This window comes from Mollisia scopiformis (assembly GCF_001500285.1).
Source record: "Mollisia scopiformis unplaced genomic scaffold LY89scaffold_8, whole genome shotgun sequence".
Taxonomy (NCBI): Eukaryota; Fungi; Ascomycota; class Leotiomycetes; order Helotiales; family Mollisiaceae; genus Mollisia; species Mollisia scopiformis.
The window spans coordinates 218,373-243,967 of record NW_017263588.1 but is presented as its reverse complement, the minus strand read 5'-3'; the positions used below and the strand labels follow the sequence as shown (position 1 = coordinate 243,967).

At 49.5% G+C, this 25,595-nt stretch overlaps 9 protein-coding genes across 9 annotated transcripts; 3 read left to right on the top strand and 6 right to left on the bottom strand.

The window, feature by feature from the left end:
- Window positions 1-359: 359 nt before the first annotated feature.
- Window positions 360-1,692, bottom strand: LY89DRAFT_581823 (uncharacterized protein; the record flags this gene model as incomplete). The annotated part of the gene is made up of 2 exons (XM_018209127.1): window positions 360-638; window positions 688-1,692. 2 exons carry the CDS (start codon window positions 1,690-1,692, stop codon window positions 360-362), a joined length of 1,284 nt encoding a protein of 427 aa, XP_018073468.1.
- Window positions 1,693-2,371: 679 nt separating this feature from the next.
- On the top strand, window positions 2,372-4,608 carry LY89DRAFT_612588 (Hydroxyethylthiazole kinase). The gene is made up of 5 exons (XM_018210627.1): window positions 2,372-2,415; window positions 2,507-2,713; window positions 2,762-3,151; window positions 3,202-3,337; window positions 3,387-4,608. The coding sequence occupies exons 3-5, from the start codon at window positions 2,866-2,868 to the stop codon at window positions 4,537-4,539; spliced, it is 1,575 nt and encodes a 524-aa protein (XP_018073467.1). The 5' UTR covers window positions 2,372-2,415; window positions 2,507-2,713; window positions 2,762-2,865; the 3' UTR covers window positions 4,540-4,608.
- Window positions 4,609-4,649: 41 nt separating this feature from the next.
- Window positions 4,650-6,560, bottom strand: LY89DRAFT_477257 (putative Xaa-Pro aminopeptidase pepP). The gene is made up of 4 exons (XM_018207818.1): window positions 6,157-6,560; window positions 5,476-6,112; window positions 5,023-5,394; window positions 4,650-4,966 (listed from the first exon to the last, which is right to left on the bottom strand). Exons 1-4 carry the CDS (start codon window positions 6,336-6,338, stop codon window positions 4,760-4,762), a joined length of 1,398 nt encoding a protein of 465 aa, XP_018073466.1. The 5' UTR covers window positions 6,339-6,560; the 3' UTR covers window positions 4,650-4,759.
- An 825-nt stretch (window positions 6,561-7,385) lies between these two features.
- LY89DRAFT_695772 (cyclin-domain-containing protein) lies at window positions 7,386-8,417 on the bottom strand (the record flags this gene model as incomplete). Its single annotated transcript, XM_018216785.1, has 2 exons — window positions 7,386-8,326; window positions 8,387-8,417. 2 exons carry the CDS (start codon window positions 8,415-8,417, stop codon window positions 7,386-7,388), a joined length of 972 nt encoding a protein of 323 aa, XP_018073465.1.
- A 4,061-nt stretch (window positions 8,418-12,478) lies between these two features.
- LY89DRAFT_612583 (thiamine pyrophosphate enzyme) lies at window positions 12,479-15,200 on the bottom strand. The gene is made up of 7 exons (XM_018210626.1): window positions 14,729-15,200; window positions 14,544-14,666; window positions 14,357-14,465; window positions 13,607-14,197; window positions 13,481-13,559; window positions 12,870-13,426; window positions 12,479-12,820 (listed from the first exon to the last, which is right to left on the bottom strand). The coding sequence occupies exons 1-7, from the start codon at window positions 14,768-14,770 to the stop codon at window positions 12,561-12,563; spliced, it is 1,761 nt and encodes a 586-aa protein (XP_018073464.1). The 5' UTR covers window positions 14,771-15,200; the 3' UTR covers window positions 12,479-12,560.
- A 282-nt stretch (window positions 15,201-15,482) lies between these two features.
- Window positions 15,483-16,847, top strand: LY89DRAFT_731529 (GroES-like protein; the record flags this gene model as incomplete). The annotated part of the gene is made up of 4 exons (XM_018219582.1): window positions 15,483-15,600; window positions 15,670-16,367; window positions 16,512-16,629; window positions 16,726-16,847. 4 exons carry the CDS (start codon window positions 15,483-15,485, stop codon window positions 16,845-16,847), a joined length of 1,056 nt encoding a protein of 351 aa, XP_018073463.1.
- A 175-nt stretch (window positions 16,848-17,022) lies between these two features.
- LY89DRAFT_477154 (uncharacterized protein) lies at window positions 17,023-18,830 on the bottom strand. The gene has a single exon (XM_018207816.1). The coding sequence runs from the start codon at window positions 18,412-18,414 to the stop codon at window positions 17,149-17,151; it is 1,266 nt and encodes a 421-aa protein (XP_018073462.1). The 5' UTR covers window positions 18,415-18,830; the 3' UTR covers window positions 17,023-17,148.
- A 3,558-nt stretch (window positions 18,831-22,388) lies between these two features.
- LY89DRAFT_570785 (uncharacterized protein) lies at window positions 22,389-23,185 on the top strand (the record flags this gene model as incomplete). Its single annotated transcript, XM_018208590.1, has 2 exons — window positions 22,389-22,645; window positions 22,699-23,185. Coding segments are annotated over 2 exons (744 nt in total), but the record flags the coding sequence as incomplete, so codon positions are not given.
- A 446-nt stretch (window positions 23,186-23,631) lies between these two features.
- Window positions 23,632-24,657, bottom strand: LY89DRAFT_780121 (Isochorismatase hydrolase). Its single transcript, XM_018222358.1, has 4 exons — window positions 24,566-24,657; window positions 24,498-24,513; window positions 24,387-24,440; window positions 23,632-24,308 (listed from the first exon to the last, which is right to left on the bottom strand). Exons 1-4 carry the CDS (start codon window positions 24,591-24,593, stop codon window positions 23,807-23,809), a joined length of 600 nt encoding a protein of 199 aa, XP_018073460.1. The 5' UTR covers window positions 24,594-24,657; the 3' UTR covers window positions 23,632-23,806.
- Window positions 24,658-25,595: the final 938 nt, after the last annotated feature.

Here is a 25,595-nt window from a genome sequence, read left to right as displayed (position 1 = left end):
GGGATCCTCATGAGTTTGTGTAAGGAGTACAATCACCAAAGTCACATAAGTCACATCACGTTTATATCATAATCGATTAGGAGTGGAAAACATGCATTGCAGACTATTACGACCAGTACAAGACTTTTGCGAGGCCTAAGAGAAAGAGTCGAGAGTCGAAACCAAGTCGCACAAAACAACGATCAAACCAGACGATCTAGCAACAGCAAGTGATCTAAGAATGCATCGAACCACAAAAGCTGCCAACAGCAGCCCATAAAAGGACCCATTCAGCCATCCAGCATGTGTGCAGAGCCTCCCCAACCCATCTGCTATATAGGACCAAAGTCGGAAAGACGAGATCCATAAGAATAGGTATACTAGTCGGAGTCATCGTCACTCTCGGCCTCAGCAAGCCAGGTCAGGAAAGTCTCAGCAGACTTGCGGACCTTCTTGCTGGTAGACAGGTCGACATATTTCTTGCTGGCCTTGGAACCCCATTTGGTGATGACTTCCTCGGGAAGGAGATCCTCGTTGTAGAGAACCAGAAGGATCTTGGAGGTTTGGTCGTAGAAAGCAGGATCCTTCTGGCCACGAAGACCAATGAATCGCTCGACGCCTCCGAGAAGAGCCTTTTCATGCTTCTCGGATGTGAGCAACTGTTCATCAGGTTAGCAGGACTCGGGCAAAACAGTGGAGCCTACTTACGTTCTTGAGCATGGAAGCACGCTTAGGAATTTGCTTGACGATATCATCATCGAAGATGGTCTGGACCAAGACAAGAAGGGTACGATGCTTGGTCTCAATACCAAGATCCTTTGCCTTGAGGTAGATGTCGATATCAACAACGTCGTCGACACTTCCCTTCTCCTGTGCCTCTTCAGTGATCCAATTTCCAAGCTGGTCATAGGTGGAGTTGCCACCGCCCTCTCCATCTTCGTCGTCTTCGTCACCACCGAGGACAAGCTTCTGCTTCAGGTCGTCAGGAAGTTGTTGCTGACGAGCTCTAACGGCCTCAGCAGACATGTCGACAGTCCACTCATCATCCTTGACTTCGACTGGTTCATCAAGTTGTTCGGCACCAGCCTTGATCTGGCGTGTGAGTTCATCATCACTGCCTGCCTCGATAGCTACATCACCATTGCCATTCTCGTTGGATCCGTGTTCGGAATTGTCATCTCCGGGGCTGTTATCACCGTTCTCATCTGGATTGGCACTGCCGTTCTGCTTAGCTTTGCGAGCGGCTTTCTTCTCGGACTTGTCTTTCTTGCCCTTCTTCGGTTGATTCTTCAAAATGAAACCGCTGAGCTTAAGGCGAAGATCGACGTTGGAGCGTTGACCACAAGCCTTGCAGTCAAGCACGATATTTCCGTCCTTGATAACCACATCGGTCTCGGGGTTCTTGCACTTCTTGCAGAGAACAAACTTATTGATGAAGCCATCGAGATAGTCTTGAAGCTTGGAGGCCTCGTGGGCACCGTTGATAATCCAACGATCGTCCGCGGGGTTGGTATTGGTCTGAGCTCCAAGTTCGAAGCCAAAGTACTTGATAACATAAGCCCCAGGGCGGGCGAGAGAAGCTGCGACACTGCTAAGATTGACAATGACGGTCTTGATACCGTTGCCCTTGCCTTCAATCTTGGACTGGAGCTTCTCCATCTTGTAGCGGTAGAAGGGGTCCTTTACATCGCTGCGAATATTGATAGTAGCCATGGTTGCGGGTAGCTCGGGGATAAGTTCAAATTTTCGTTTGTATGGATCGGGGCAGGATTTCGACGACTATGCGACGGTAGGATTCGACATATGACATGCAGAGGGTTTGAGGAGGAGCGAGAAGAGCACTGAAGGAGATGATAGGTCTTGGGTTTCTTGTTAACGCGACATTCGTCGAAGAAAGGTGGTCTTAGCCGTTGCTACTGAAGTAGGGGCTACAAGGCTTCCGCGGTATGCGAAATGGTTGCAGCTCGAGAGGCGGCTGGTGTCTGAGGTCGTTGGCTTTGGGTGTGAGATACATATAACGCAGATGTATCTTTGACTTGACGATGTCTTTGTGGATGAGGTCGGGAAGGGGACTTCCTGTGAAGAGTTCGGCGCTGTCGAAAAATGACTGGCCAGTTCGGTGGGGGAGGGGCGAAATTCTCACGATGCTCGGAGAGTTGATGATGGACGCGTTCTGAGAGAATATCAGAAGTGATGATTCTTGGGGAGGTGCAAGTTGAGGATGAGTTGTTCAGGAGTTGGTGGTTGGGTGCGTCCTGGGATTTTGTGGTGAACAGTTGTTTCTTTGAGTGGGTGGAGAGTAGAAGAAGAACTTATGTCGCAGCTACTGGAAACGCGCTAGTGTAGATGTGGCAACGTGCCGGCTTGTGGGTGACTTTCAAAGAACTTTTACACAACCACGCTTTCGGACAGTCACGCATGGAATGATGAGTTCCGGTATGAACGTGTTCTATCGTGAATGGTTTTGGAATTATTGATTGTATTGTGTTTGCGTCCTTCTTTGTTCATCGGCTGACTCTACCTGAAGGCCTGAGACATTCGTTCACGTGATATTGAATTTGACTGCAGTCAAGTTCAGACCCAGAGTTCTGGTAGATCAAGGCTTGAAGTCTTACAAGACTTTTGGTTCTCTTTTCATTCAAAGTCTTTATATTGATCAACTCATTTGGACCCAGACCTGTCCACCTGAACCTTGCTTCTGGAGCTTGGTTGGATCTTGCACAGCAAAGCACATGTATGACCCTGTTGACGCTTGATTGTTTGTTCCTGACGTATTGGAAAGATTCTATTCCCGCTATTAGTACATATACTACTTCTTTACTCAGATATAATCTCCCAAAAGAACAAGAAGTCAAGTCTCATTTGAAACCTTGCACAGTTGCCAAGATGACTCTTAAAAAAGTTGACTATGCTCTGTATCTGGTCACAGACTCTACACCAGCCATTCTCGGCGACAAAGGCATTGTCAAAGTCGTCGAAGCTGCTCTAGAAGGCGGTGTAACAATACTACAGTATCGAGACAAAGTCAGCGATACGGGCGCTCTCATCTCGACTGGAAAAAGACTTCATGCTGTCACACAGAAGCATGGGGTACCCCTTTTAATCAACGATAGAATCGATGTTGCATTGGCAGTTGGTTGTGAGGGGGTGCATATTGGTCAAGATGACGTTGGTGTGTTTGGTTGTTCTTTTAGAAAAGGACGTCCTTCTAACACCAACTAGACCTCCCTACTGCCAGAAGAGTGCTCGGTCCAGATGCCATAATAGGAGTGACAGCATCCTCCATCGACGAAGCTCTAACAGCTTGCAAAGACGGAGCAAACTATCTCGGCATCGGCACCATGTTTGCAACTCCGACGTACCTTTCCTTCCCATCCCCTCCACAAACCCTTCTAACGCCCCGCCAGCAAAACAAACACAAAAGACATCATCGGCACCGCAGGAACCAAACAAATCCTAGCCGCCATGTCACAAAACGACTGGAGCCGCACCGTCTCAACCGTCTCCATCGGCGGCATAAACTCCACCACCATCCAACGAGTCCTCTACCAATCCGCCCACCCCACCAAGCCCCTCGACGGCGTAGCCATCGTATCCGCCATAATGGCCTCCGCCGACCCTCGATCCGCAGCCTCCTCCTTACTCTCACTAATCCGCTCCCCACCCCCATTCGCCATCACCAACCCCAACAAAGCCACCACAACCGCCACCCTCCTCGCTCAAATCCCCTCCATCATCTCAGCCGTCTCCCAGAAAACCCCCCTCTCGCACAACATGACAAACCTCGTCGTACAAAACTTCTCCGCAAACGTCGCCCTCGCGATAGGCGGCTCCCCGATAATGGCCAACTACGGCGCCGAAGCGGGCGATCTCTCGCACCTCGGCGGCTCCTTGGTCATAAACATGGGGACCGTCACGCCGGACGGGCTCGCGAACTACTGCCAAGCGCTCAAAGCGTATAACCTGGCGGGCGGACCCGTGGTGTTTGATCCCGTGGGCGCGGGCGCGACGGCGGTGCGGAGGGATGCGGTGAGGGTTTTGCTTGCGGCGGGGTACTTGGATGTGATTAAGGGGAATGAGGGGGAGATTAGGACGGTGTTTGGGGCTGTTGTTCAGCAGCGTGGGGTGGATAGTGGAGTTAGTTCTACGACTGAGGGTGAGAAAGCGAGGTTGGTTCGAGACCTCGCTGTTAGAGAACGGAATATTGTCCTTATGACGGGAGCAACGGACTACATATCCGATGGCGAACGTACGTTTGCGGTGGAGAATGGACATGAGCTTCTAGGCCGGATTACGGGAAGCGGGTGTGTGCTCGGGACGGCGATCTCGTTGATGTTGGCTGTGAGTAGGGAGGACAAACTACTTGCTGCTTTGACGGGATTACTGCATTATGAGATTGCGGCGGAGATTGCGGCTGTGAGGGAGGATGTTAGGGGGCCGGGAACGTTTGTTCCGGCGTTGATTGATGAGTTGTATAATATTCAGAAGGCTACGGTGGGTGGGGATTTGAAGTGGTTGGAGAGGGCGAAGGTTAGGGCTGTGGAATATACGCTACCATGATATATATCCCTGTGGCTAGATGTGGCGTACTCTTTATCAACTCAAGATTGGCAAACCGATCAATAACAGACAACTAAAACAAATCTTACGTGCTAGCAGTCAGTTATACACCCGCAAGGGTTCATCACTTCACCACGACTGATAACCAGGGGGGGGGATGAGACTTTTGGAAGATTTATTCATGCATACTCTTCGCCCTATCTCTCCTCTTACCCCCAACTCACTCTCCATTAATAATCCTCCCCATCTCCCCCACATCCTTAACCGCCGTCGTCAAATTCTCGAACCCATCCCTCGTAATCAAAATATTATCCTCGATCCTCACGCCTCCGACCTCCCAATAGCGATTCAGGGTTTCGAAATTGATGTACGCCGAGTGGACTGGATCTCTGAGGTAGGGCTCTATGATGAAGCGGCAGAAATAGATCTGTATCAAATTAGAGGACATGAAAAGAATGGGAAGGGAGGGTAGGATGGACTTACGCCAGGTTCAACGGTAATGATACTTCCTGCTGGAAGTTTTCCCCTGACTCTCAAGTACCGGAACATCGAGTCCTTGTCCTCGTAGTTAGGATGGCCGCCCGTGTCGTGGGTATCCATTCCTAAATAATGCCCTAAACCGTGGGGAAAGAATGCTACGCTGGTTCTCGACTTCAGGATATCTGATTTCTCGCCTTGCAAGATCCCGAGTTTGAGGAGGCCATCGATGGCGATTTCGTGGGCTTTGAGGTGGACGTCGTCCCATACTACTCCTTCCTTAAGCACGTTTGTGCAAACGGTCTGCATCTCCAGTACTATGTTGTAGATCGCCAAACTTTCCTTGCTGAAAGTTCCTGAGATGGGAAATGTCCTTGTCTATCCCAACAATGTCCCGTCAGTACCTTCTAACCCAAAATCTACATTCAAGCAACGAAAAGGAAGGCAAGGGGAACCTACAATATCACTAGCATAACACCCAAACTCCGCCCCGGCATCAAGCAACAAATTCAACTTCCCCTCCAAGCCCTCACTATTCTTCTGATAATGCAACGTCGCCGCCGCCGTCCCACTCGCCACAATAGAATGATACGCCTGTTCCCTAGCCCCATTCGCAATACTCCTCTCAATAAACATCGCCTCCAACTCCCTCTCATTCCTCGCCCTCTTAACCCTCCTCAACACCTCCGTATGCGCGATGGTCGAAATCGCATTCGCGTGCAACGTCAGCGCAATCTCGTACTCATCCTTCACCACGCGACATTCCTCGATAGCAAGTTTCAGCAAGCTAAAATCCTTGTGCGAAAATTCGAGGAAGGTGATGTGGTCCGAGACCTGGTTGGCGATCGCCCAGACGGAGGAGGGGGAGGACCCGCGCGGGTGCGCGAGCGAGGCGTTTACTTGGTCGGTGGTGAGGACGGCGTCGACGTCGTACTTTGAGAGGGCTTCTTCTTCGGAGAGCGGCAGGCCGGACCAGATGACGGAGTCGGCGTCGATGGGCGGGATGTAGAGGGTTGATTTGGCGCTGTTGATGTCGTATGTGTAGTAGGCGTCTGGGAGGTCGCAGCCGGTGAGGTAGTAGAAGTATCGTCGTTGTCTGGGAGGGTTAGAGGGGTTGGAGAGAGGGAGGATAGGACTCACCTGAAGGGAGCAGCTTCGTCGTTGTCTTCGATCATTTTTGTCTTCTGCCCCTCGAGGTACAGCACCCCTCCTACTTCTCCATCTCCGTCCTTGTTCCTTTGCATCCATTCTACGACCCTCTTCGCGTGCTCTTTCGCTGGGTACTTGCCCTTGAGCACTTTCTGCACATCTATGCCTGCCATCTTGTCCCTTGGTGTAACCTCTTCGTTGACAGCTCTCGAAGGTTGCGATCGATGGAACGGATCGTGTGAGCTCGAGGGTATTCACGGCTTAACGATTTTTGGAATTGAGTATTCGCTCGAGGTGAAGGTAGAGGGACCTGCCAAATGCGGCGTTGGGAGTTGTAATGCCAAGTATGAGTACAGGCTTGTGGTGGTGAGGTAAGATCAAGGTGGGGTAATTGTTGACAAACGTCGTGGAGAGCTGGTAAAATTTACCCCGCCATATAATATCAGGGACCGCCTTCTTTTATACCTCCACGATTGCAGGGTAGGTGGTCTGATCTTAGGATCATAATCATGTGGATTCCTGCTTTGAGATTTTATAGAATAAATATCTGTTCTCGCTTGAATGTTTATAAGTTCAGATTGTCGTTCACCATATCAGATATTAAGAATTGAAGATGTTTCATTTGATACAATCAGACCCATCAGGTGAGATTCCATTCTGACCTGCCCATGCAAACGCCACCAATCCAGACCCTGGGTATGCAAATATCAAATGTCCGACCTCGAAACGAAACCCCAAACCTTGACAAGAATCCACAATATGCCCTCCATATACCATAACTCGAAGCAAGTGGACGAAAACAACGCTCAGATGGTATCCATGCATGCATATTCCTCCTCCTTAACGACACTCCACATTATATGCTCCTCAATTCTTAAGCTTTCGTCCCATGCTGATGCGATTTCATGCAGAACCCTTTCGTCCCAACTAAACTCACCTCAAAGTGAGGCATGCATTGACCCGACATAACATGTACAAAATCCCTTCCGTCTCCGACAATGAAACAAATTATTACCAATAAACCTCGTTGGTATCGACCAGTACTGGATCCATATATCCCAGATCTGCCTGCCCAAACATACGCGTGAGCGCTTCCTCTACGCAAGCAAGAAATCTTGCAAATATGCTCTGCTCTGCCAGTCCATGCATGTACTTTCCTCTTGTATTCTTCGGCTCATCTGTTCATCATCTTGTTTCTTCTCGACTCTTCATTATCTCCTCTAAGCATCGGCTGTAACCTCCTGTACCGTCTCTTGAGCCCCAACCCTCCTCTTACTCTTCAGCGGCATCCTAGGCACAAAACCCACCGCACCCTGCATGGCACTTAACTCCTTTAAGCTAATGGCATGCTCAAGCAGGGTCTCTTTACTGGTCTTGAACTCGAAGTTTGTGAGAAAACAGAAACTGATTTCCAGTCTCGCAAGCTCATTCTCGCTCACTCCTCCCACCTTCGCAAATCTCGAGTGAGGATAGCTCAAATCCTCCAAGGCTTTCATCGCAACTCTCAATCCAGCAAGTAGGAGTCGATGGCAATTCCTCCTTGTCACTGGAATGGCTCGTTCATCAACAGCAAGCTTGTGTATGTAGTAACTTGTTGCGAGATATACAGCCGTGGACATGGGACAGAACTTGTGTATTCGCATCAAGTAATCTTCCAAAGAGATGGGAGGAGGGTGTTTCGAGTAGAATTTCCGAGTAATGACGCTGTGCTGGACATTCAGAGGTTCCGCATTATCCCCAATTATGATGTATGGTTCCGTGGGTGCGATTTCCGGACTGCTCAACGGTGTCTTGCGAAAGTTGACTCCATCAATGTCTTCTGATCCTCCACTGGAACTCGACGGCGTCCGCGGACGTTTGTGTAGTTCTGCGAAGTTCTTGTATGAATTGCTTCGTATTATGTTTTCCTTCTCTGCTTGCATGCCTCGCATATTCGGTGGGGTGGTGAAGGTTGGGGGTGGTGTTGGAGGAATATCTCCAGTGACTTTGACCAGAGCTTCGATTCCTGCACACAATAGCTTCAATGCTGTCACCGGCGAGATCTTGAACACGTCCATGCTACTGGGAGAGGGAGGGGTATTCGATCCATCACTATCGGCCTTGATCGAGAGGCCAGCATCTGCGGAGGGATTGGGACGAGGTGGGAGGATATAGAAGGAATCTGCAGAGTCGTGCACTTCTTGTTTGATCTCTGGTGGAAATGGTGAAGAAGCGGTGACACCTGAGCTATTGGCAGATCGAGTTGGAGACATGGTATCTTAAGAACTATGCCCAAAGAGCAGGGTGTGATACGTGAGGTATTAAAGCACTCTCATGTCTGGCCTGGGCCACGGCCGCTGTAGCTTGGTCGGGTGTCTCCAGAGGCGCATATTCTCGGTGGAGGTAGATGGAGTTTCGATCAGGTGTCAGACAAATTCCGTTGAAGGCAAAGGCAAATGTACGGGGAAATATCGATCTTTATGTGGAGTAGTTCAAACGTGTCGAGGCTGGGTAGGCCTTGTGATAGTATCCACTTGGAAGATAATGTAACTGCGCGGCAAGTACGGTACGGTATAGTCTGGTCTGGTACCTGGGTCCAAGCAATGCAGCAGTGCTTTTCAGGCTGGCGGCAGTATTGGGGTGGGAGCTGTCTAGAGACAATAATATCGGCGTCTGGAAAGAGGAGGCGAAGTGAAGCCGAGATTCAGCACGTGGAGCGCCAGGACTAGGCCATGGGTATCAGGGTATCAAATGCTGGCGGCGGAGAAAAGGGCACGCTGACTCGTGTTCTCGTTGTGAGGAGTGTCAAGCGTGTCATGAGGAAGGGGGAGGGGAAGAGAGACGACCAAGAGACGAGACGACGGACGTCGTGAGGAACCACGATCGAAGCGGAATCTAACATGGCGAGCAGCAGATCAGTACAGTATTGTATTCATGTGTTTCCCATATCTCTCGAGAGGAGAAGAGCGCCAATGCAGCGGCTCAGAATCCAACCTAATGCAGCTCAACGCACCTCTTGATTGCGTCCGTTCAATTTTCTGCCGAGGGTCGACGGCCGATGCTTGGTAGCGCCTCCCTTATTAAGCTTCTTCGGCTCATTCTCATTTCAGACGGACTCGAGACTGACTGCAGAGCTTACGATGCAAGTCGAGAATTCGACGAGGTGTCGTCGTCCTTCTTGTTGATGTACTTCGAAAGTGAATACGATTGTTGATCCCGTACTGTAGCAGTCCACGCCAGCAAAGATACTGACGGTACTCCCGGGTCTCCTCGCACCAGTTTCGACCTCCTTCCAGCCTCTCTTTATGCTGCTGCTACTGTACTACAGCTGCTGTCCAACGTTCCATCCGCTTCACAATTCGCGCTGCTGTGTCGTCGTCAACCCCACGCCCCGTCTGGTGTCTGTATCACTTCAGATCAGATAATTCCGATTCTATCAGAAATCTGCTCACTGCTGGTCCTTCTCTCGCGCCTCGTCCACTACGATCCTGGTCTCCAAGTAGCTAGGGATCGACTTCGCTGGCAGGGCTTCACTCCACAACCGATTTTTAGGGTCCTGGTGGTCCTATAAAGCCTGGACCTCCTGAACGCGACCGGGTGGATCTCTAAATCGCCTCTCTGTAGAGTATATTGCATTCGGAACCGCTTCTCCGAGCTGCGCGTGACCAGAGAATCCTTTCGAGAGAAGTCGAGATGCTGAATACGGTCGTACCGGATATGTCGAGTCAGCAAAGAGAGGCAAGCCGAGTACATCTACAGTATGTGATGCAGTGACAGATCTCACGACGTGGACCTTGTTACGGACTGCACGCCGACGCCGTTGCTGACTACGAATATTTACATATCAATACGACGAAAGAGGGTGTACGGTACGGCCTTTGGATTACCACACTTCTTTCCAGGAAGTACAATATCGAGGCAGCCTGGTCAGATATCCAGACATGTTTCTGGTGCGCTTAAACTCAAGCTGTTCAACTTCGCTGGAATTTGTGGAGGAAACGGTCATCTTGAGTTCAGCTAGTGTTTCTCTCACCCTTCATTGGTGGGCTTCTACACCCTCTTCTAGACTCTGTACATGGGATCAGCGCCCGGTCGCAGCTCCAGAAACATCACGTCGCTCATCTTTTGAGATTTCTTTTTCTTGTACTCCGCACTCAACGTCGTATTGTGTTCATTGATGGGGAACTTCCGATTGGAATGGTTGCTGTGTAACATCAGCTGTTGTCACTCACGAGATCTCTTGTTTGTTGATTTTATTCTTAGCCGTGTCTTATTTAATAGCATCCTTGCGAGCTACGCAAATAAGTTCTTCCGTCCAAGCTATCAGTGTAGCTGCATGGTAGTTTGGCACTTCAAAGTCAATTATTCCTTGCATAAAGTTTTCATTACCCGTCACAAGTTCCAAGCATGTGATGATTATCTACCGGTTGCCCGAATCATCCCTAGCCTCGTCAACGGCAAATTCCCAAGACTGAGATAGCTCAACGAATTCGTAAGATAGAGCTGCTCGAAAGGGCCGAGGTGTTTTTGCGGGGTTGTTTTTGGCATAAGCTTGGTCTTACAGATACTTGCGGCCTTATCATGATGACCTCAGATCTTTAAGTTGGAGCTGCGAACTACTGCATGCAAATGCATTGCCACGACTTCGATCGTCAGGGGCTTGATTATCGAACCATTTCTGCCTACATATCCATCCAATTGCTCAAATTAGTCTCCACAACCGATAATTTTCGGGTATATAATGCCAGATGAGTTGGGGATGCAGGAGTGAGACATCCTGCCTTGAATTCGGACGATGGCCAGATCCGAGTTCAAGATCTCGATACAGAAAACCAAGATTTCTGTCAAGACATGTGCCTTGAAACGACCATCTCTACATTAAATTCCGGACATCAACATCGACATTCAAATTTTCTCCAATACCATATTCTCACTGTCCATCCTGTTATCCTCTATTCTCCAACAGAATCACACAGTACAAATCACCACGCCTCTACTAATCGTTTCCATTTCTCATAAATTCAGAGCTAGACAACGAAAAAACAGAGTGCTTATCGGACAATCTGTTTACCTAGATGAATCATGTCCGCTCATTTGTCTCATTTGTACAGTAATCCAAATTCCAGCTGTGCGCGCAATGACTGGAAAATCTGCAATCCGATCTGCTTTCTTCTTTATCACATTCAAATTGCTGGTATATTGAACAAAATTCTAAATGTGAGATTCCTGGGTCGAGCATTTTACCTGCCACATGTGTTTTCCCAGAGCTATCTATGCTTACATATTCTTCAACACAAACAACCCCTATTCTCAAGGTCATCCCTTCTTTGTAACTTTGAATTTTAAACTCGATGTCTTGTCTCGTTCAAGAATCTCTTTCTAATGTCCGACATCCTAAACAACAAAGTCTTCGAAATTAGTATAAACATTTATCTATTCTCGATATCTTTCCTTCGGTCGGACAAGCGCGACTCTTTATGTACGATTCTCGAGTGAGTGATTAATTCCGAGGAGCAGAGATTTTTAATTTTCATTCTCTGCGTATTAGACAGCACATCTGACAGCTTCGAGCCAGGTTTTGGAGTAGGGTTTCAATGTGCTCTCCCTTGGGACAAACAATTCATGCAAGCAAGAATTTGGCATAAAACTGATAACTCTTCTTGTCGGGAGGTTTGCTTGGTGTTGTATGTGGAAGAGATGTAACAGAGCCTGATTCTTGTCGTTAATTCACCACAGAGCTCCTACTCGCGCTAATCAAATCTCTCATGCTCCCAGTGTAATACAAATGAGCCTCGAGCTTGAGAGTCCATTAGATTACTTTAGTCTTGCTTTTTGAACGGACAATGCCTCTGCAATGTGCAGTAGAATTGGAAATTTAGAGAGTCATAATATATGCAAATTAGCTCGGACATTTTCCATTTTACATTCTCTGTCCATGGGATAGAACTCTGAACGGCTCCAAACTCCGGCAAGGATATTTCACTCACTAGCGATGATAGTGTTAAAAGACTACTCGTCAACATGTAGAGAATTCGGAATCCAAGGACAACAAAGAGATCAGATCCGACTCACTGCGAGCTCTTAGCAGAGCTGAGGGAACTGCATGCAAGAAGACAACGCTGTTCTTGAGACTGCTAAGTGGCCTCTAATCTATGTTCCTTGATAATTGACATATCAGCCAGGAAAGTCTGGAACAATCTCAGTACAATTGAAAGCTCAATGTACGATATAGTTCAGTATTCCGATGAGAAATCATGTTGGGTAGGTAGCTTGGACTTTCAACGTGAATCACCAACAACGAAGAAGCATTTTCGGTAGATCACAGCACCAAATATCCGACAAAACCATCTAGTCTAATGAAATCCTCAATTTCAACAGTCTAATCTTTCAATCTATTCATTCCATCCATCATCTAATTAGCATCCGCTGACAACAACAGCATCAATAACCGCCGTCGTCCCACTCAACACACTCTCCACCGCCCTCTTCAAAACCCCCTCTAAATCCTCCGTCTTACTAACCTTCTCCGCAAACAGGTTCCCACCCGCTGCCGCCTTCGCAATCCCCGCGTAATCCGGCGACGGCGCGAAACTGATGTTCAGTTCCTCGTTTGTCGCTTTGGAGCCTAGTCCATCGGGATGTACCAATAGGAGAGATTTCCTCGGTGCGTTCCATCCTTTCCCTTCATTAGAAGGCAGTTGTAGAGGAAGAAGAGGGAGACGAACCTTTATTATTCAACACAATCGTCAGAACAGGAATCCCATACCGTTGACTAATCCAGTACACACTCCCGGGAACACTAAACAAAAACGTCCCATCTCCCACTATCTGCACCACGAACTTCCCCTTCCCGCCATTCTTCTTCGCTTCGTATTCGGTGGCTAGCTTGATACCGAGCGTTCCGCCGCCCGACCAGCCGAGTCCGCCGCCGCCGCAGTTGATCCACGAACCCGGGAGCGTGGCTTGGATGTTGTCGGCCACGAACGCGGTGTTGGTTACGGCTTCGATGGCGAAGATCGTGTCGCTGGGGACAATGCTGCGGAGCACGCGGCACAGGTGTCCCGTGCCGAATGTGCCGTCGGATTTGGGAGCTGCGGCCGCGGCAATGGTTTCTAGGCGTTTGGTGTGTGCTTCTGCGAGGGTAGACCACCGTTCGGTGTAAAGAGAAGAGGAGAGCGTTGAGGTGTGGGTTGTGCGGATGTGGGTGGTTAGTTGGGTGATTGCTGTGTAGCTGTCTGCTCGGTAGCGGGCTAAGGCGTTCAGGTAGAAGACTGGCATTTGGCTTGGAGATGTCAATGTTTTACTTGAAGTAAGTGAAGTAAGTCAGTGTACTTACTTTTTCAGAGGATCAACGTCAATGTGATATATTTTTGCACCCTTGGCTGGATGGCATTGTGTGTTGATCCATGGGACATCTATCGCGAGTGTCAGTCTTGTCTAATCCAAAAGGGAAAGCACTTACCGCAATCAATAACTACAATAACATCTGCAGTTTTAATCGCCTGATCAATACCATATCTCAATCCTAACCAAGCCCGATGATCTGCTGGGAAGCACATATCACTTCCACCTGTATCTAAGACTCTCAACCCCTTAACAGTATCCGCCAACTCCACCAACGCTCCAACAGAAGCATGGTTCCTTCCAGTATAACCAGCAAGAACCAAAGGTTCTTTCGCCTGCACCAACGCCTCCGAAATAACCTCCACCGCAGTCCCAGGCAATGCAGCCGGTTCAACCTTATTCCAAAACCCCTGATCAAGCTGATACGGCGTCAAATCCTCCTCCATCACCTCTCTCGCCCCGCAAAGATACACCGGCCCCGCCGGATCCGAGGTCGCAAACTGCAACGCGCGGTTCACTATCTGCTTCACGTTCCGTCCGGTCTTGATCTCGCCCGAGTACCGGCAGTACTGCGCTACGATCTGTTTCTGGTCCGGCACGTCTTGGATCCAGTGGATGTACTCGGTGCGTGAACCTCGCATCTCGCCTTCGAGGGTGTAAGGAGACAGGCCGGCGAAGATGAGGACTGGGGCTCGGCCGCAGGAGGCGTCTATAGACAAATCAGTATGTAATTTTGATAGAGATCCATGAGCCGAGAAGTATATCCGAGGAGCTGTGACGCATTTTCTTTGATGGACAGCTCTCGAGGATGATCCCGAAGATCTTGGCTCCCAGATTGAATACAAGACAAGGGCAAGATTTGACGTACTGTGGACTGCTGCTCCGAGGCCTTGGGTGCCGACGTCGACGTGGACGATTACGCATTGGGGTTTTCCAGTGAGGCGGGCGTAGCCGTCTGCCATTGAGAGGGCTACCATCTATTTTTTTTCATCATGAGAATTTGCTAGGAATGTAGAGAGGGAGAGAGGGAGGGAAGGGTAGGGGGAAAGACAGACTTCGTTGGGACATGTTATGATTTGGGGGAATTCGCCTTTCTTTTCGTTTTGGCCTTTGACGATGGCTTCGATGATGGAAGGGTGGTCTGAGCCTAGGTTTACGAAGCAATAGGTTACTCCGGCCTGGGGGATAGCTGTTAGAGAGGGAGCTCGGGAAGACAGGGAGGGAGGGAGGGGATACGGACTTCCCAGAGAGCTTCGAAGAATGCGAATGAAGCTGTATACATCTTGACTTTCTCAATTGTACAATTCGGCTAGGAGATTGTAGAGAGAGAAAAGTTGTAGAGTATGAAAGAAGTCAACAAGCTTCCACTCTCGTGAAGCGGGGGTTTCGCGGGGTCGTCTCTCGGGTTAATGTGGGGGCGCTTAAGCCGAAGGAAATGAAACGACAACTTCATTCCTCGAGGTCTTGTCACTCCACATCGTCACGTTCTTTCAATATGCAAATAACTACGTATTAATATGGGAACAGAATACCTCCAATTGGACTCTTCAATTCCCGTCTCAGGACCCGAATTCGCTTCTGACATATTGTTACTTACACAACATATCTTCAACAAAGGTATGGACCGGCAAACCTGCCATATTTAACGGCATGGAGATAATTCCGCACTGCTAGCGCTGGGGTAGTTCAAGCTTTGAGGGGGAAATGGAAGCGGAAGCTCGACCCCAGATCAACGTTCACCCGCTACGGTACGAATAAGATCTTTGTTGGCCCTGACTCCTGAAAAGGACGGAGAAAGGCTTCTTTCTAGCTTGTAACGTGATCTCAGATCAACAACATGCCACTTGACGGCCCCTTTGACCGAGATGGTCCATGGTGAGTGAGGGGTTCTGAGCTTGGCTGGTATGGTATGGTATGGTATAAAAACTGGCATACCTATTCAGAAAGAACTACTTGCTATCCATACCCAATTGTGAAATACTAATACATAGACAATGAGAGCAGCAAGATATTACGGCATCGAGGATATTCGAGTTGAGGAGATCCCAGAGCCAGTGTGTAAAGAGGGGCAATTGAAGATCAAACCTGCCTTTGTAGGAATTTGTGGAACAGGTACAGACATACCTACTCAATCCCCAAGATCTCCAATCGATTTCCGAGCATTGTACTGACACTCATCAGATCTCCACGAGTATCTCGGCGGACCGACATTCGCACCCGTCAAGCCTCATCCCGTCACCAAAGAGACTCTTCCCGTAACATTCGGACACGAGTTCTCCGGCACCGTCCTCGAAGTCGGGAAAGGTGTCTCTGGATTCAAGCCCGGACAGCACGTCTCGATACAACCTACCATCTACGACGGTACCTGCGGAGCCTGCAAGCACAACTTCGAGAACGTCTGCTACAACGGCGGCTTCGTCGGGCTCTCAGGCTGGGGCGGCGGCCTAAGTGACGCCGTAACAGTCCCATCCTCCTACTGCCTCCCCTTACCAGACAACATCCCCCTCGACGTCGCAGCCCTAGTTGAGCCTCTCGCCGTAGGCTGGCACGCCGTCTCGCAATCGCCCCTCAAGCCAAACGACAACATCCTCATCCTCGGCGGAGGCCCCATAGGAATAGCCGTCATCCAAGCCCTTTGCGCGCGGGGCTGCGGCCAGATCATCGTCAGCGAGCTGTCTGCCTCCCGACAGAAATTCGCCAAGCAGTTCGGCGCGGACACGATCCTCGACCCGCGGACCGTCGATGTCGTGAAGAGCGTGCAGGACCTCACCGGCGGCGAGGGCGTCGATATCGTGTTTGATTGCGCAGGTGTGGCGGTTGGGTTGGAGGCTGCCTGCAAGGCGATCAGGGTTAAGGGGACGGTGGTTAATGTTGCTATTGTGAGTCATGGTCATGCCCGTTGATTTTTTCGTGCGACATCGGGATCGTGGAAAGTCTGTCCTAGACGGAAAGACAGACATTCACTGAGGCAGAATGTCGCTGGTACATGCCAATTACTAACTTTGTGCTTTTCCCTTTCAAAGTGGGAAAAAGCCGTCCCATTCCAGCCCAACGACCTGGTGTTCCGGGAAGGGAAATACGTCGCATGTCTAGGCTACATCCAGCAGGACTTTAAAGATGTCATTCAAGCTATCTCTGCAGGTATGTTTCCTTTTCCCTTTCCGGGTTTTTTCTCTTTAGTTCAGGGGAAGCTAGCTACCCAATCGTCCCCACCGCCGGAGCCTGACAATCTCGCAGGAAAAATGACCCCGGGAGAAATGATCACGAGTAAAATTGCGCTGGAGAACGTGGTTGAGGATGGGATCAAGGAGTTGATTCGGAATAAGGAGAATCATGTTAAAGTGTTGGTGCAGATATGAAGAAAGAAATGAAGAAACGTGTTGCGTAGGTATGTAATGCAAGACATGCCATGCGTCGACTTGCATGCAGATCAGAACTCGGGGTTGGAACCACATCATCATCCTCAGCCACACCTTAACGAACATTAAATCGAATCGAATCAGGTCAAGAAGACCACTTCACTTTGCATCGTAACAAGTAATGATAATTGGAGGGTAAATGAACAAGTACAATTGCCATCTATATCTATCTATCTACTGCAGAAAGACGACAACCACCTCCCTCCTTCTCCATCAACTGCTCTCCTTCCTATACACACACTCATTCCCACCTATAAACCCCATCATCATAAAGCACCCGATGCCTCCGATTCCCCGGCCCAACACTAAACCGCCTCTTCGGCATCTGCCTCTCCTTCAACCGCTGCTTCATCGCCTCCTCCTCCTTCTCCAACATCCGCTCCCGGATCTCGCGATCCCTCTCTTCCAACCGCCGCCGAATCTCCTTCTCCTCGATAATCGCCCTCTCCCCCGCGCTCATGACCAGCGGCCTCTCCCGCTCCCCAATCGTCAGGCTGCCCACGCCTAGTAAGACCTCATTCGGGTCCGGGCGTCCGGGACTCGTAACAACGGGCTTCAAGATTCCCCTGCGAGGTGGGGATGGCGGCACAGGAACAGCTGGCCGGCGACGAATCTCCTCGTCTTGAGCTCGGATCCGTTCTTCCCGCCGACGCTCAGCTTCCAGCGCCGCGATCCTGTCTTCGCGCTCTCTGTCTCTCTCTTTCCGCTCTCGTTCAAACTCTTTCATTTCTCTATTGCGTTCAGCTTTCTCTCTTTCACGTTCTAATTCTTCGCGCTCGCGTTTGCGGCGCTCGATCTCTTCGACTTCTCGACGAGCGCGGGAGTCGAAGGAGGTGTGTGATGAGCTAGGTGAGTCCCAGCCAAAGCGCTCTCGAGAGGTAGAGAGTCGACGACGACCGCCGACTACGGCGCCGATGGAGGGGACGCGTTGGCGGCGCGCATTATCGCTTTCTCTTTCTCTGATAATTTCTCGTTCACGCTCTCGTTGCATGGGTCGTTCATCGACGATTATAGGACGGCCTCTCTCGCGCGGTAAACCATCGACGATGAATGGTGGGCTGGCGGGAGAGTTGGGGACGGAGAACGTCTGGCCGAATGTTTGAGGGGGTGTTCTGGGAGTGGGTGGTGAGTCGACGATGATGATGCGCTCTTTGCGGTGGGTTCTTGTTGGTCGGAGAGCGGGGACTTCTCTCTTTCTTTCGCTTGTTCGCCGTCTGATGCCTCCTTCTCTGCCATTCTTGTCGTCTGAACTAACGGATGAGGATTGGCGTCTGTGGTGTGAGCCACCAGATGAGCGAGGAGGTGTGTGAGGGAAGGATCGTCGATGAGCTGTCATCATGTATTCGGTGGTTGGTTCTCCGAATTGGATGTTGCGGACTGGATTCTCCAATGTAGAGAGCTTTGGGCATGGACGACCTGGAGCTCCATATTGACAGATCTCAGTATGGCGGAACTCGAGCTCCTTGCCATCCGGATACCGGTCGACGTAAACGTTGGTGACACACATTGTGAATGTGGTTGTGGGGACGTATGACTTTGTTGTTGTGTCGATATAATGACCTCGAGACCGATATTCAATCGGCCTTGGAGTTGAAGTGGGTATTGTTGTGTTTCGAGATGGATGTTATCGATAATGGTATGTGTTGCTTGGTTTGATTGAAACCTTATGCAAATGTTCCAGTTGTTGGAATGTGGTAGTCTGTTGGTGATGGACCTCTCTTATAAAGTCTGGTTGGTCCAAGGGATTTTTGTCAGTCGCCGAAATCAGGGACGTATAATAATCGCACTTCTGTATCGATCCGATGGACTAGAGACATGGAGTCGACATGTATGGAAGATGGGATGGGTATATATGGTGGAAAGGGGGTGGTACTGATCGCGAAATTTGTAGGAGGGGCAGGCGCAAAGTAAGGAAGGCTGATTTTTTCTTTGCGGTCCCTCGATTTAGGACTGAGTAATGCAATGCAAGGCTGTTGAGTAGGGTTTGCAAGACCCGAATGCGAATTTGCCTTCGAACTGCAATGCGACACGGAATTGATTTGATGGGTGATAGGGAGAAAGAGGAGAGAGGGATTGGCTCATGGGCACACCTCAGACTTTATGTCTTTTGCTGCTGCCGAATGACTGTTCCCAGCATTTAGGCAGACGGTGGAGATTTGGGGGCTCAAAGATGCGCGAACTACTCTTCCATACCCTCGTCACATCCCACTGGCTGATTTTGGAGGGATGGTGTGGGAGACTGACCACTGACACCCGCAGCAATGGCTGCGAGGCTGAGCATCAGCCACAGAAGTGACCCTGACTTCGAACCATTCCCGCTCCAGATGCCTGTCAGGAATCATGGGCGGCCAGTCTTGGCAAGGTGAACCCAAAAATGCGAGCACTGAAACATCTCGTTTCCTGATGTTTCTGGCCCGTTCGGGCCTGGCGTTGAGACATCCAAGACATCCAAGACTGTGGTGGTGGTGGTGGGCCGAGGGCACGAGGGAAGGAGAGCGAAGTGGGAAAAATTTGCCCTTTGCCCTCGAGGTAATTTCTTGGGTGGCACCAGAATAGAACGAAGGGTCCAGGGCCCTTGATCATACGGGTCGGCGCGAAAGGATGTGCACTTCGTTACGGTCGAGATACCCAATGCTAGTGGCTCGACATCGCCGTCGGGCATGATTTGTTCATGTTTCGCAAGGAGAAGGGTGCATAGGATATTTGGAAAAAGCCCAGACCTACCAACCAAACCTTTGGATGCACGAGAGTTTGCGACAGCCCATGGCCCATGGAAGAGGATCGAAGGTTTGCGACAGGCCGCTTTGGGAGGTCGGTCAGGTCTCTTGCATACCCTTCGACGTGCATCTGTTTCCCAAAGCGGCAATGCAGAGAAGAGTGCGGTTGTTTGCACAGTCTTCGGCGACTCCACTGGGAGACCACCACTTCTCAGCCCTGAGAGGCGTTTCTGCTGCAAGTGCCACAGCTAATTTCCCTACCTTCCTCCTTCTCTGCACGGTTCATCCGAATGACGATGCGTTGCAGCGGACACCCAGCGCCGCCAGCGGACTGCGGGTTGTTGTTCTGGCGGCAGAGTCCTAGAGTGGAGTGGTAGGTGTGCCGCCAAGATGGGTTGATGGGATGGATGGCTGTGCAAAAACCCTATGGAAATTTCCTTGTCGTAGATCAGGCTGTGTCGACGACGACCTTTTCATAACCCAGGTCTGGTCGTTCTTCACAGCCAACAATATAGCTTCAACCCCGCGCCACAGACGCTGGACCTGAGTATGTGCAGTAGTTCCCGTGGTCATCTCACGACCTCGACCGTGTATGGTGTACCATCTCATGGGAAACATCAGAACATAGCCATGAACCCGGTGACAGCTCCCGTCATTCGTCACGGACTCAGGACCAGCAATCCTCTCACGCAGGTACCCACCACTTGGACATTTGGATTATATCAGAAGGATTTTACGGAGATACAACGATCATCTAGCAGATCAGCATGCTCCGTAGAGCCATATTTCGATCGCGTGTCAATATTCCCAATGCTTGCGACGACTCTCTCACGTCGGTGTCCGAGCCCTGGTGATGTTAGGAATCAGGATGCGCCAGGAGATCGAGGATAGACGTCTAGGGTGTGCTTCAACTCGGTGACTCGATCGCGATCTCGTTTCATGCTGTCAGCAGATCCGCCGTCCCAGGACTTCGAGGGTTAACTATCAGGCAAGTGTCGACCGAGAGCGCGAAAGCGCGAGATCAGTGATGGTGGTGGGTGAGGGTGGTGAGTGTTGGTTACGAGTTACTGGAAACGGGAACGGAACGGATTCTGCACCCCAGCAGCGCTGAACCACCACCCAGGCAATCAAGTTTCGCACCTAAATCTCACCCACAGTCAGCCTCACGAGGCGGATTTGGGGAGTTGGGGAGAGTTTTGGGGAAGCTTGCCCTTTCATGCAGCCATAACCATACTGTATTTCTAAGCCATTTTATAGTTACCTAACGTTGCGTGATCAATCTTCACGTAAAACAGTTCAAGTTCTACCTGATAACGGCCGTCTGATCAAAGAATTGCCATCCGTTCTTCTGTTCGGTGAACGACGGAGTGGAAGATGACTGAGGAAATGTTGGATGAGGATGGGGAAGTGACAGATGCAAGTTAGAGATGGTCTAGAATGCCACACTTGCTGGGCTAACTTAGAGCAAGCTAAAGAATAGCAGCAGGCTAAGCCTCTTTCGGCCAACCCGACTTCGGCGATTTTTGTTTTGCGAGAACTTCCACGCGTACCATCAATTTTGACGATGCGACATCAATGTGTGCCGCATCATACAGAACAAAGAGCACATACCCTCTTTTCTTCTGTCTATGTGTCTTCATGCCAGAAGAACATTGACTGTTGCTAAGACATCGAATCCTTCGAGTTCTCTGACTCACACTCTGCATCATGCATGACCCAACATCGTGCATGCGGACTGCAGGAACTCCAACAATCACCCCACGATGCAGCAGGAGGCATCAAACAATGTGGGGAGGACGCTTTGAACCCCTCTATCACGTGTATCCGGATTCGCACAATCTTTTTCTGGACTTCCAGTCTGCTGCTGTGTTCTCCTATTCATAGACTTGAAAGCAAACAGATCGCGTGACATGACTAGGAATCTCAGTGGGTTCAAGTCGAGATCAAAGATGTGAGATGCAGGAGTCGTCAATTTTAAGTTCGTCGAGTACCTTTAAGGAGTTCTGTTCCGGGAAGAGGCCCGATCGAGCTTGCCAAACAAGCAAGACTGAGACATATTGTTTTTCCATATCCAAACCTCAGATCTTCATGATCTATCTACACTGGAGCAAAGGGTTTGTACTTATCACATTGATCTCTGTCCTCTTACTCCATCTTCACTGTTGGATCAGGTATATTATGTCTTATATCTTCTGCCTGCTGTCGGCACAGCGCAGCTTCTTGCAAAATGGGCAATGACATAGTTTGATCCGGATGAGAGCCCAGGGGTGTGCAATAGAGGCTTTTTTCCAACAAGTCACGGAAATTGAGATGTCTCTCGGTTTTCATCGCCAAAAAAGAAGCCATCGAGGCCAAGTGGTTTCTTTTGGGATCTTCTTTCCGCATTCCAACCCTTACAAAGCCGCATTCTTCACATTTTTAACCCTCCTTTCCTTGGCTGCGAATTCAATTAACGCTCGTTATTCTGCCAAGAGTGTATTCTTCCTTATCTCAACTTGGCAATGTCATGAAGGGGAAACCTTCTCTTTTCTGTTGTATCTGATTCTAATTTTCCACAATGACTTCCTTTCTCCGCCAAGCTCGCACAAGATACACGAACCTAAACCGGTCATCGCGCATCCTCCTCGCTTTCGTCAGTGCCGTATTCGTTCTTCTCTGTCTTTACAGCAGTCGCGAAATTCAATCATATCCCGAAGAAGTCATCGAACAACATGTCATCAAGCAATCAAATGGCGTATACCGCATCCCGAAAGGACAACTGCCAAGCGTGAATCTGGTTGTGGCAGCCACTTCGAAGGAGGATTACTCTTGGGTCAAAGACTTGAAAGTCCCTGGAATGACAGTTGTGCCATATATTGCAGATAATAACACTGCGCCACATCATGCTGTCAAAAATAAGGGCCATGAAGCGATGATGTATCATCAGTATTTCTACGATTTCTACGACAATCTGCCGGACATTTCTATTCTTATACATTCGCAGGCTCTCTCGTGGCATGTGGAGCAATTGCTTGATCAAAGGTATTTTACCCTATGTATTTCATATTTTAGACAGGGGCTAACAGAAATTGCAGCATGATCTTCTCAATCAACCACCTCGACCTCCGCGAAGTCCAACGCCGCCAATTCGTCAACCTACGAGTGACATGGGGTATCGGATGCAGCACGCTCTCCATAAACACCACAAAAGTAACCGAAGAATCCGGCAACCAGCCCGAGCAGAAAGAAATGCAAGAAGCCTTTCGCGCGAACTTTAACATCTACGATATCCCCGAGATCCTGGCGACCCCCTGCTGTTCCCAGATCGCCGTCACGAAAGAGAAAATCTTGTCTGTGCCCAGGGAGCAATTCCAGCATCATATCAATTGGTTGATCAATACGCGTTTACCGGATAGTATTAGTGGAAGAACGTGGGAGCATATGTGGCAGTATCTGTTCATGCAGAAAGCGATTGATTGTCCACTGGAGCATAAAGCGTATTGTCGGCTTTATCATATCTGTTTTGGGGGCAGGGAAGAGTATGATGAGTGGATTGAACTCATGCAAGGGCGCGAAAGACTCGAGAGAGAGTTAAGGAAGATCAAAGACGACGAAAAGGAAAAGTCGAAGGAGGAAGAGAAAGCAAAGAAAACTTTCGAGGACGAGCAAAAGAAGAAAGAAGAGCAGGCGAAGAAGGATAAGAAGGAATACAAGAAAGAGGAATGGAAGGCGAAAGAGAAGAACGAGGCGGCGGAGAAAGCGAAGTTGAAGATGCAAACGTGGTTGGAGGAGGAATTGGTGAGCGTCAAGGAAGCAATTAGAGTTAGGAAGGAGATTGCTATTGTCAGAGGCAGCGTGGAGAGTAATCGGATCGCGGAAGGTGAAAATCTTTACGGTGATGATGTGGAGCCGGGAGTCGAGCTTAAGATATTGCCTCCTACGTCGACAAGTGTTGCAACAGGGACTGGTGCGGCGCAATATGGGGGTGGAGGAGTGAAGATATAGATAATGTTAATCATCGTACATTCCTTGAACAAGCCATCGCTCGAGAGACGTTCTTACAATCTTTGTTCTTGTGATTTGGCTGTAGCATGTTATCATGACACTACATCACATGTCCAATGTTCATTCAATGGCACTCAAAGTCTCTATACACCAGTCCCTCTGTAAATGCCGCTGTACCTCACCTAGGTACCCACCACCCTAAATCTTACTCAACAAAGCCCCAAGAACCTCCTTCGTCCCCCCCGAACTCTCCTTCACCAACCCCGCCACCTGCCTAAACTCCTCAATCCCCGCATCCCCCATACACTCATAAACCCAACTCTCACTCGTCGTAACCGTGACCCCCTCCCCCCTCAACCTCTCCAACGCAACCGGCACCTCTTCCCGATTCACACTACTCACCCCATCCGCCAACACATACACCTTATGCCCCGCCCGCACGGCATCCAGCGCTGTTTGCGTGACGCAGATATGCGACTCGATGCCCACGATGACGATCTCGGCCGGGGTGAACGACGAGAAGTGAGTGGTGATGGAGGGGATCCACATGCTGAAGCGGGTCTTGTCGACGTGTGCGACGGCGCTGGAGAGGGGGAGCTCGGAGCAGGTTTCGCCGAGGCGGGCGCGGTTTTGCGTGGTGGCGTAGATGGGGATGTTAAGGATGGTGGCCGCTTTGATCATTTTTTGGGTCGTGAGGATTCTGGTGAGGATTAGAGGGTGAGGTGATGGATAGGGGAGGGGGAGGGGGAGGGGAGGGAGGGGAAGGTGGGAGAGGTACACTTTATCGTAGTTCCATATCGCGGGGCGGAATTTCTCTTGGATGTCGCAGATGCTGGGAAGTAGGTGTTAATTGAGGATTTAGAGGAGGACGGAGGGAAGGAGGACGAACAATAGAGCTGGCCTGGCTGGGTTGCTGTTAGTGGGTGTTTGGAGGTGAGATTTGGTGAAGATACTTACTCAGGCGTCTTGTTGGTTTGTCTGCCATGTTCACGGTTTGTTGGAGGTGAGGAGTGTACAATGTTCGTCGTCAATTGAGGGTTGAAGATATTCTAGAAATCTAGATCTGGGGTAAAGCAATGGTGGGACATTTGCCGAGGACTGCCCCTCTCGTCCGATAACTTATCGTTAGCCCGAGGAGACAGGGGCAAGGACGAATGGGTACACGAAGTAATGTTTATATAAAGCATGGTCTTGTCAGACCGACATCAATTATGTCATTTTTTACGCCAAAGATGAATACTCGAAATTTATTATTCTCTTGTGCAAGTCGTCGCTCATTCTCGGGTATGTATCTCTACTTGTGTGTATGTGCTACTTTCCCTTACTTTTTAATCTCGAGGATCGAAACTATTTCTGATTGAAACAAATGGAAAGCTTAGATTCAAGCTGGATATATTGCACCCCTTGCTTAACGGTCTCGATATACGTATTGCTTATTGCCTCTTTTCACAATCACTTTCCTAACACGGCTTATCCCTTTGCGGTAACACGATTAACCTTTTTGATCTCGTATACGTAGTGCGTTTTATTCTTTATTTCGCATAAAAAAAAACACTTTAAATGCAATTAATTATTCTATTACGGTCGTAGTTGAATTAGCACAAATTAAAGCTATAGTTTCCTTGTTGTAAGTGGTTTGCGAGATGGCTACTCCCACAAGCACACCGCACTCATGAAACAAGTTTTCCTGAACAAGGCATAATGCCATGATGTATCCAACCATTAAAGCAATTTTCAAAAAAGTCACACAAGCTACTTGTTTTGAACATCGTATAGAGCTTTCAAGCTAGCCAAAGGCCAGTTGAAGAAAAGTCAAGCAGTAAGAGTTGAGCTGCAAGTCAAACCACAGCAGAGATTCACAATCAAATGAAGATGAAGCCTATGCAGAGCCAATCACATTGCAGGATGAGAGTCTGTTGCATGTCGCAAGTACGCAAATCGTTCATATCAAAACTACAATAGAAAATGTCGGCTTCACTTTCACTTT

Bases quoted from the DNA above. Each gene is read 5' to 3' on its own strand.
- LY89DRAFT_612588 (XM_018210627.1), top strand. From the start codon at position 2,866: ATGACTCTTAAAAAAGTTGACTATGCTCTGTATCTGGTCACAGACTCT. The intron at 3,152-3,201 runs GTGTGTTTGGTT...AACACCAACTAG, and splicing joins TATTGGTCAAGATGACGTTG to ACCTCCCTACTGCCAGAAGA. The intron at 3,338-3,386 runs GTACCTTTCCTT...ACGCCCCGCCAG, and splicing joins ACCATGTTTGCAACTCCGAC to CAAAACAAACACAAAAGACA.
- LY89DRAFT_477257 (XM_018207818.1), bottom strand. From the start codon at position 6,338: ATGGCAGGCATAGATGTGCAGAAAGTGCTCAAGGGCAAGTACCCAGCG. The intron at 5,395-5,475 runs GTAGGTTCCCCT...TTGTTGGGATAG, and splicing joins GGTGTTATGCTAGTGATATT to ACAAGGACATTTCCCATCTC. The intron at 4,967-5,022 runs GTAAGTCCATCC...AATTTGATACAG, and splicing joins TCATTACCGTTGAACCTGGC to ATCTATTTCTGCCGCTTCAT.
- LY89DRAFT_612583 (XM_018210626.1), bottom strand. From the start codon at position 14,770: ATGTATACAGCTTCATTCGCATTCTTCGAAGCTCTCTGGGAA. The intron at 13,560-13,606 runs GTAAGTGCTTTC...CACTCGCGATAG, and splicing joins TATTGTAGTTATTGATTGCG to ATGTCCCATGGATCAACACA. The intron at 13,427-13,480 runs GTAAGTACACTG...GACATCTCCAAG, and splicing joins GACGTTGATCCTCTGAAAAA to CCAAATGCCAGTCTTCTACC.
- LY89DRAFT_477154 (XM_018207816.1), bottom strand. From the start codon at position 18,414: ATGTGTGTCACCAACGTTTACGTCGACCGGTATCCGGATGGCAAGGAG.
- LY89DRAFT_780121 (XM_018222358.1), bottom strand. From the start codon at position 24,593: ATGGCAGACAAACCAACAAGACGCCTGA. The intron at 24,309-24,386 runs GTACCTCTCCCA...AATCCTCACCAG, and splicing joins ATATGGAACTACGATAAAGT to AATCCTCACGACCCAAAAAA.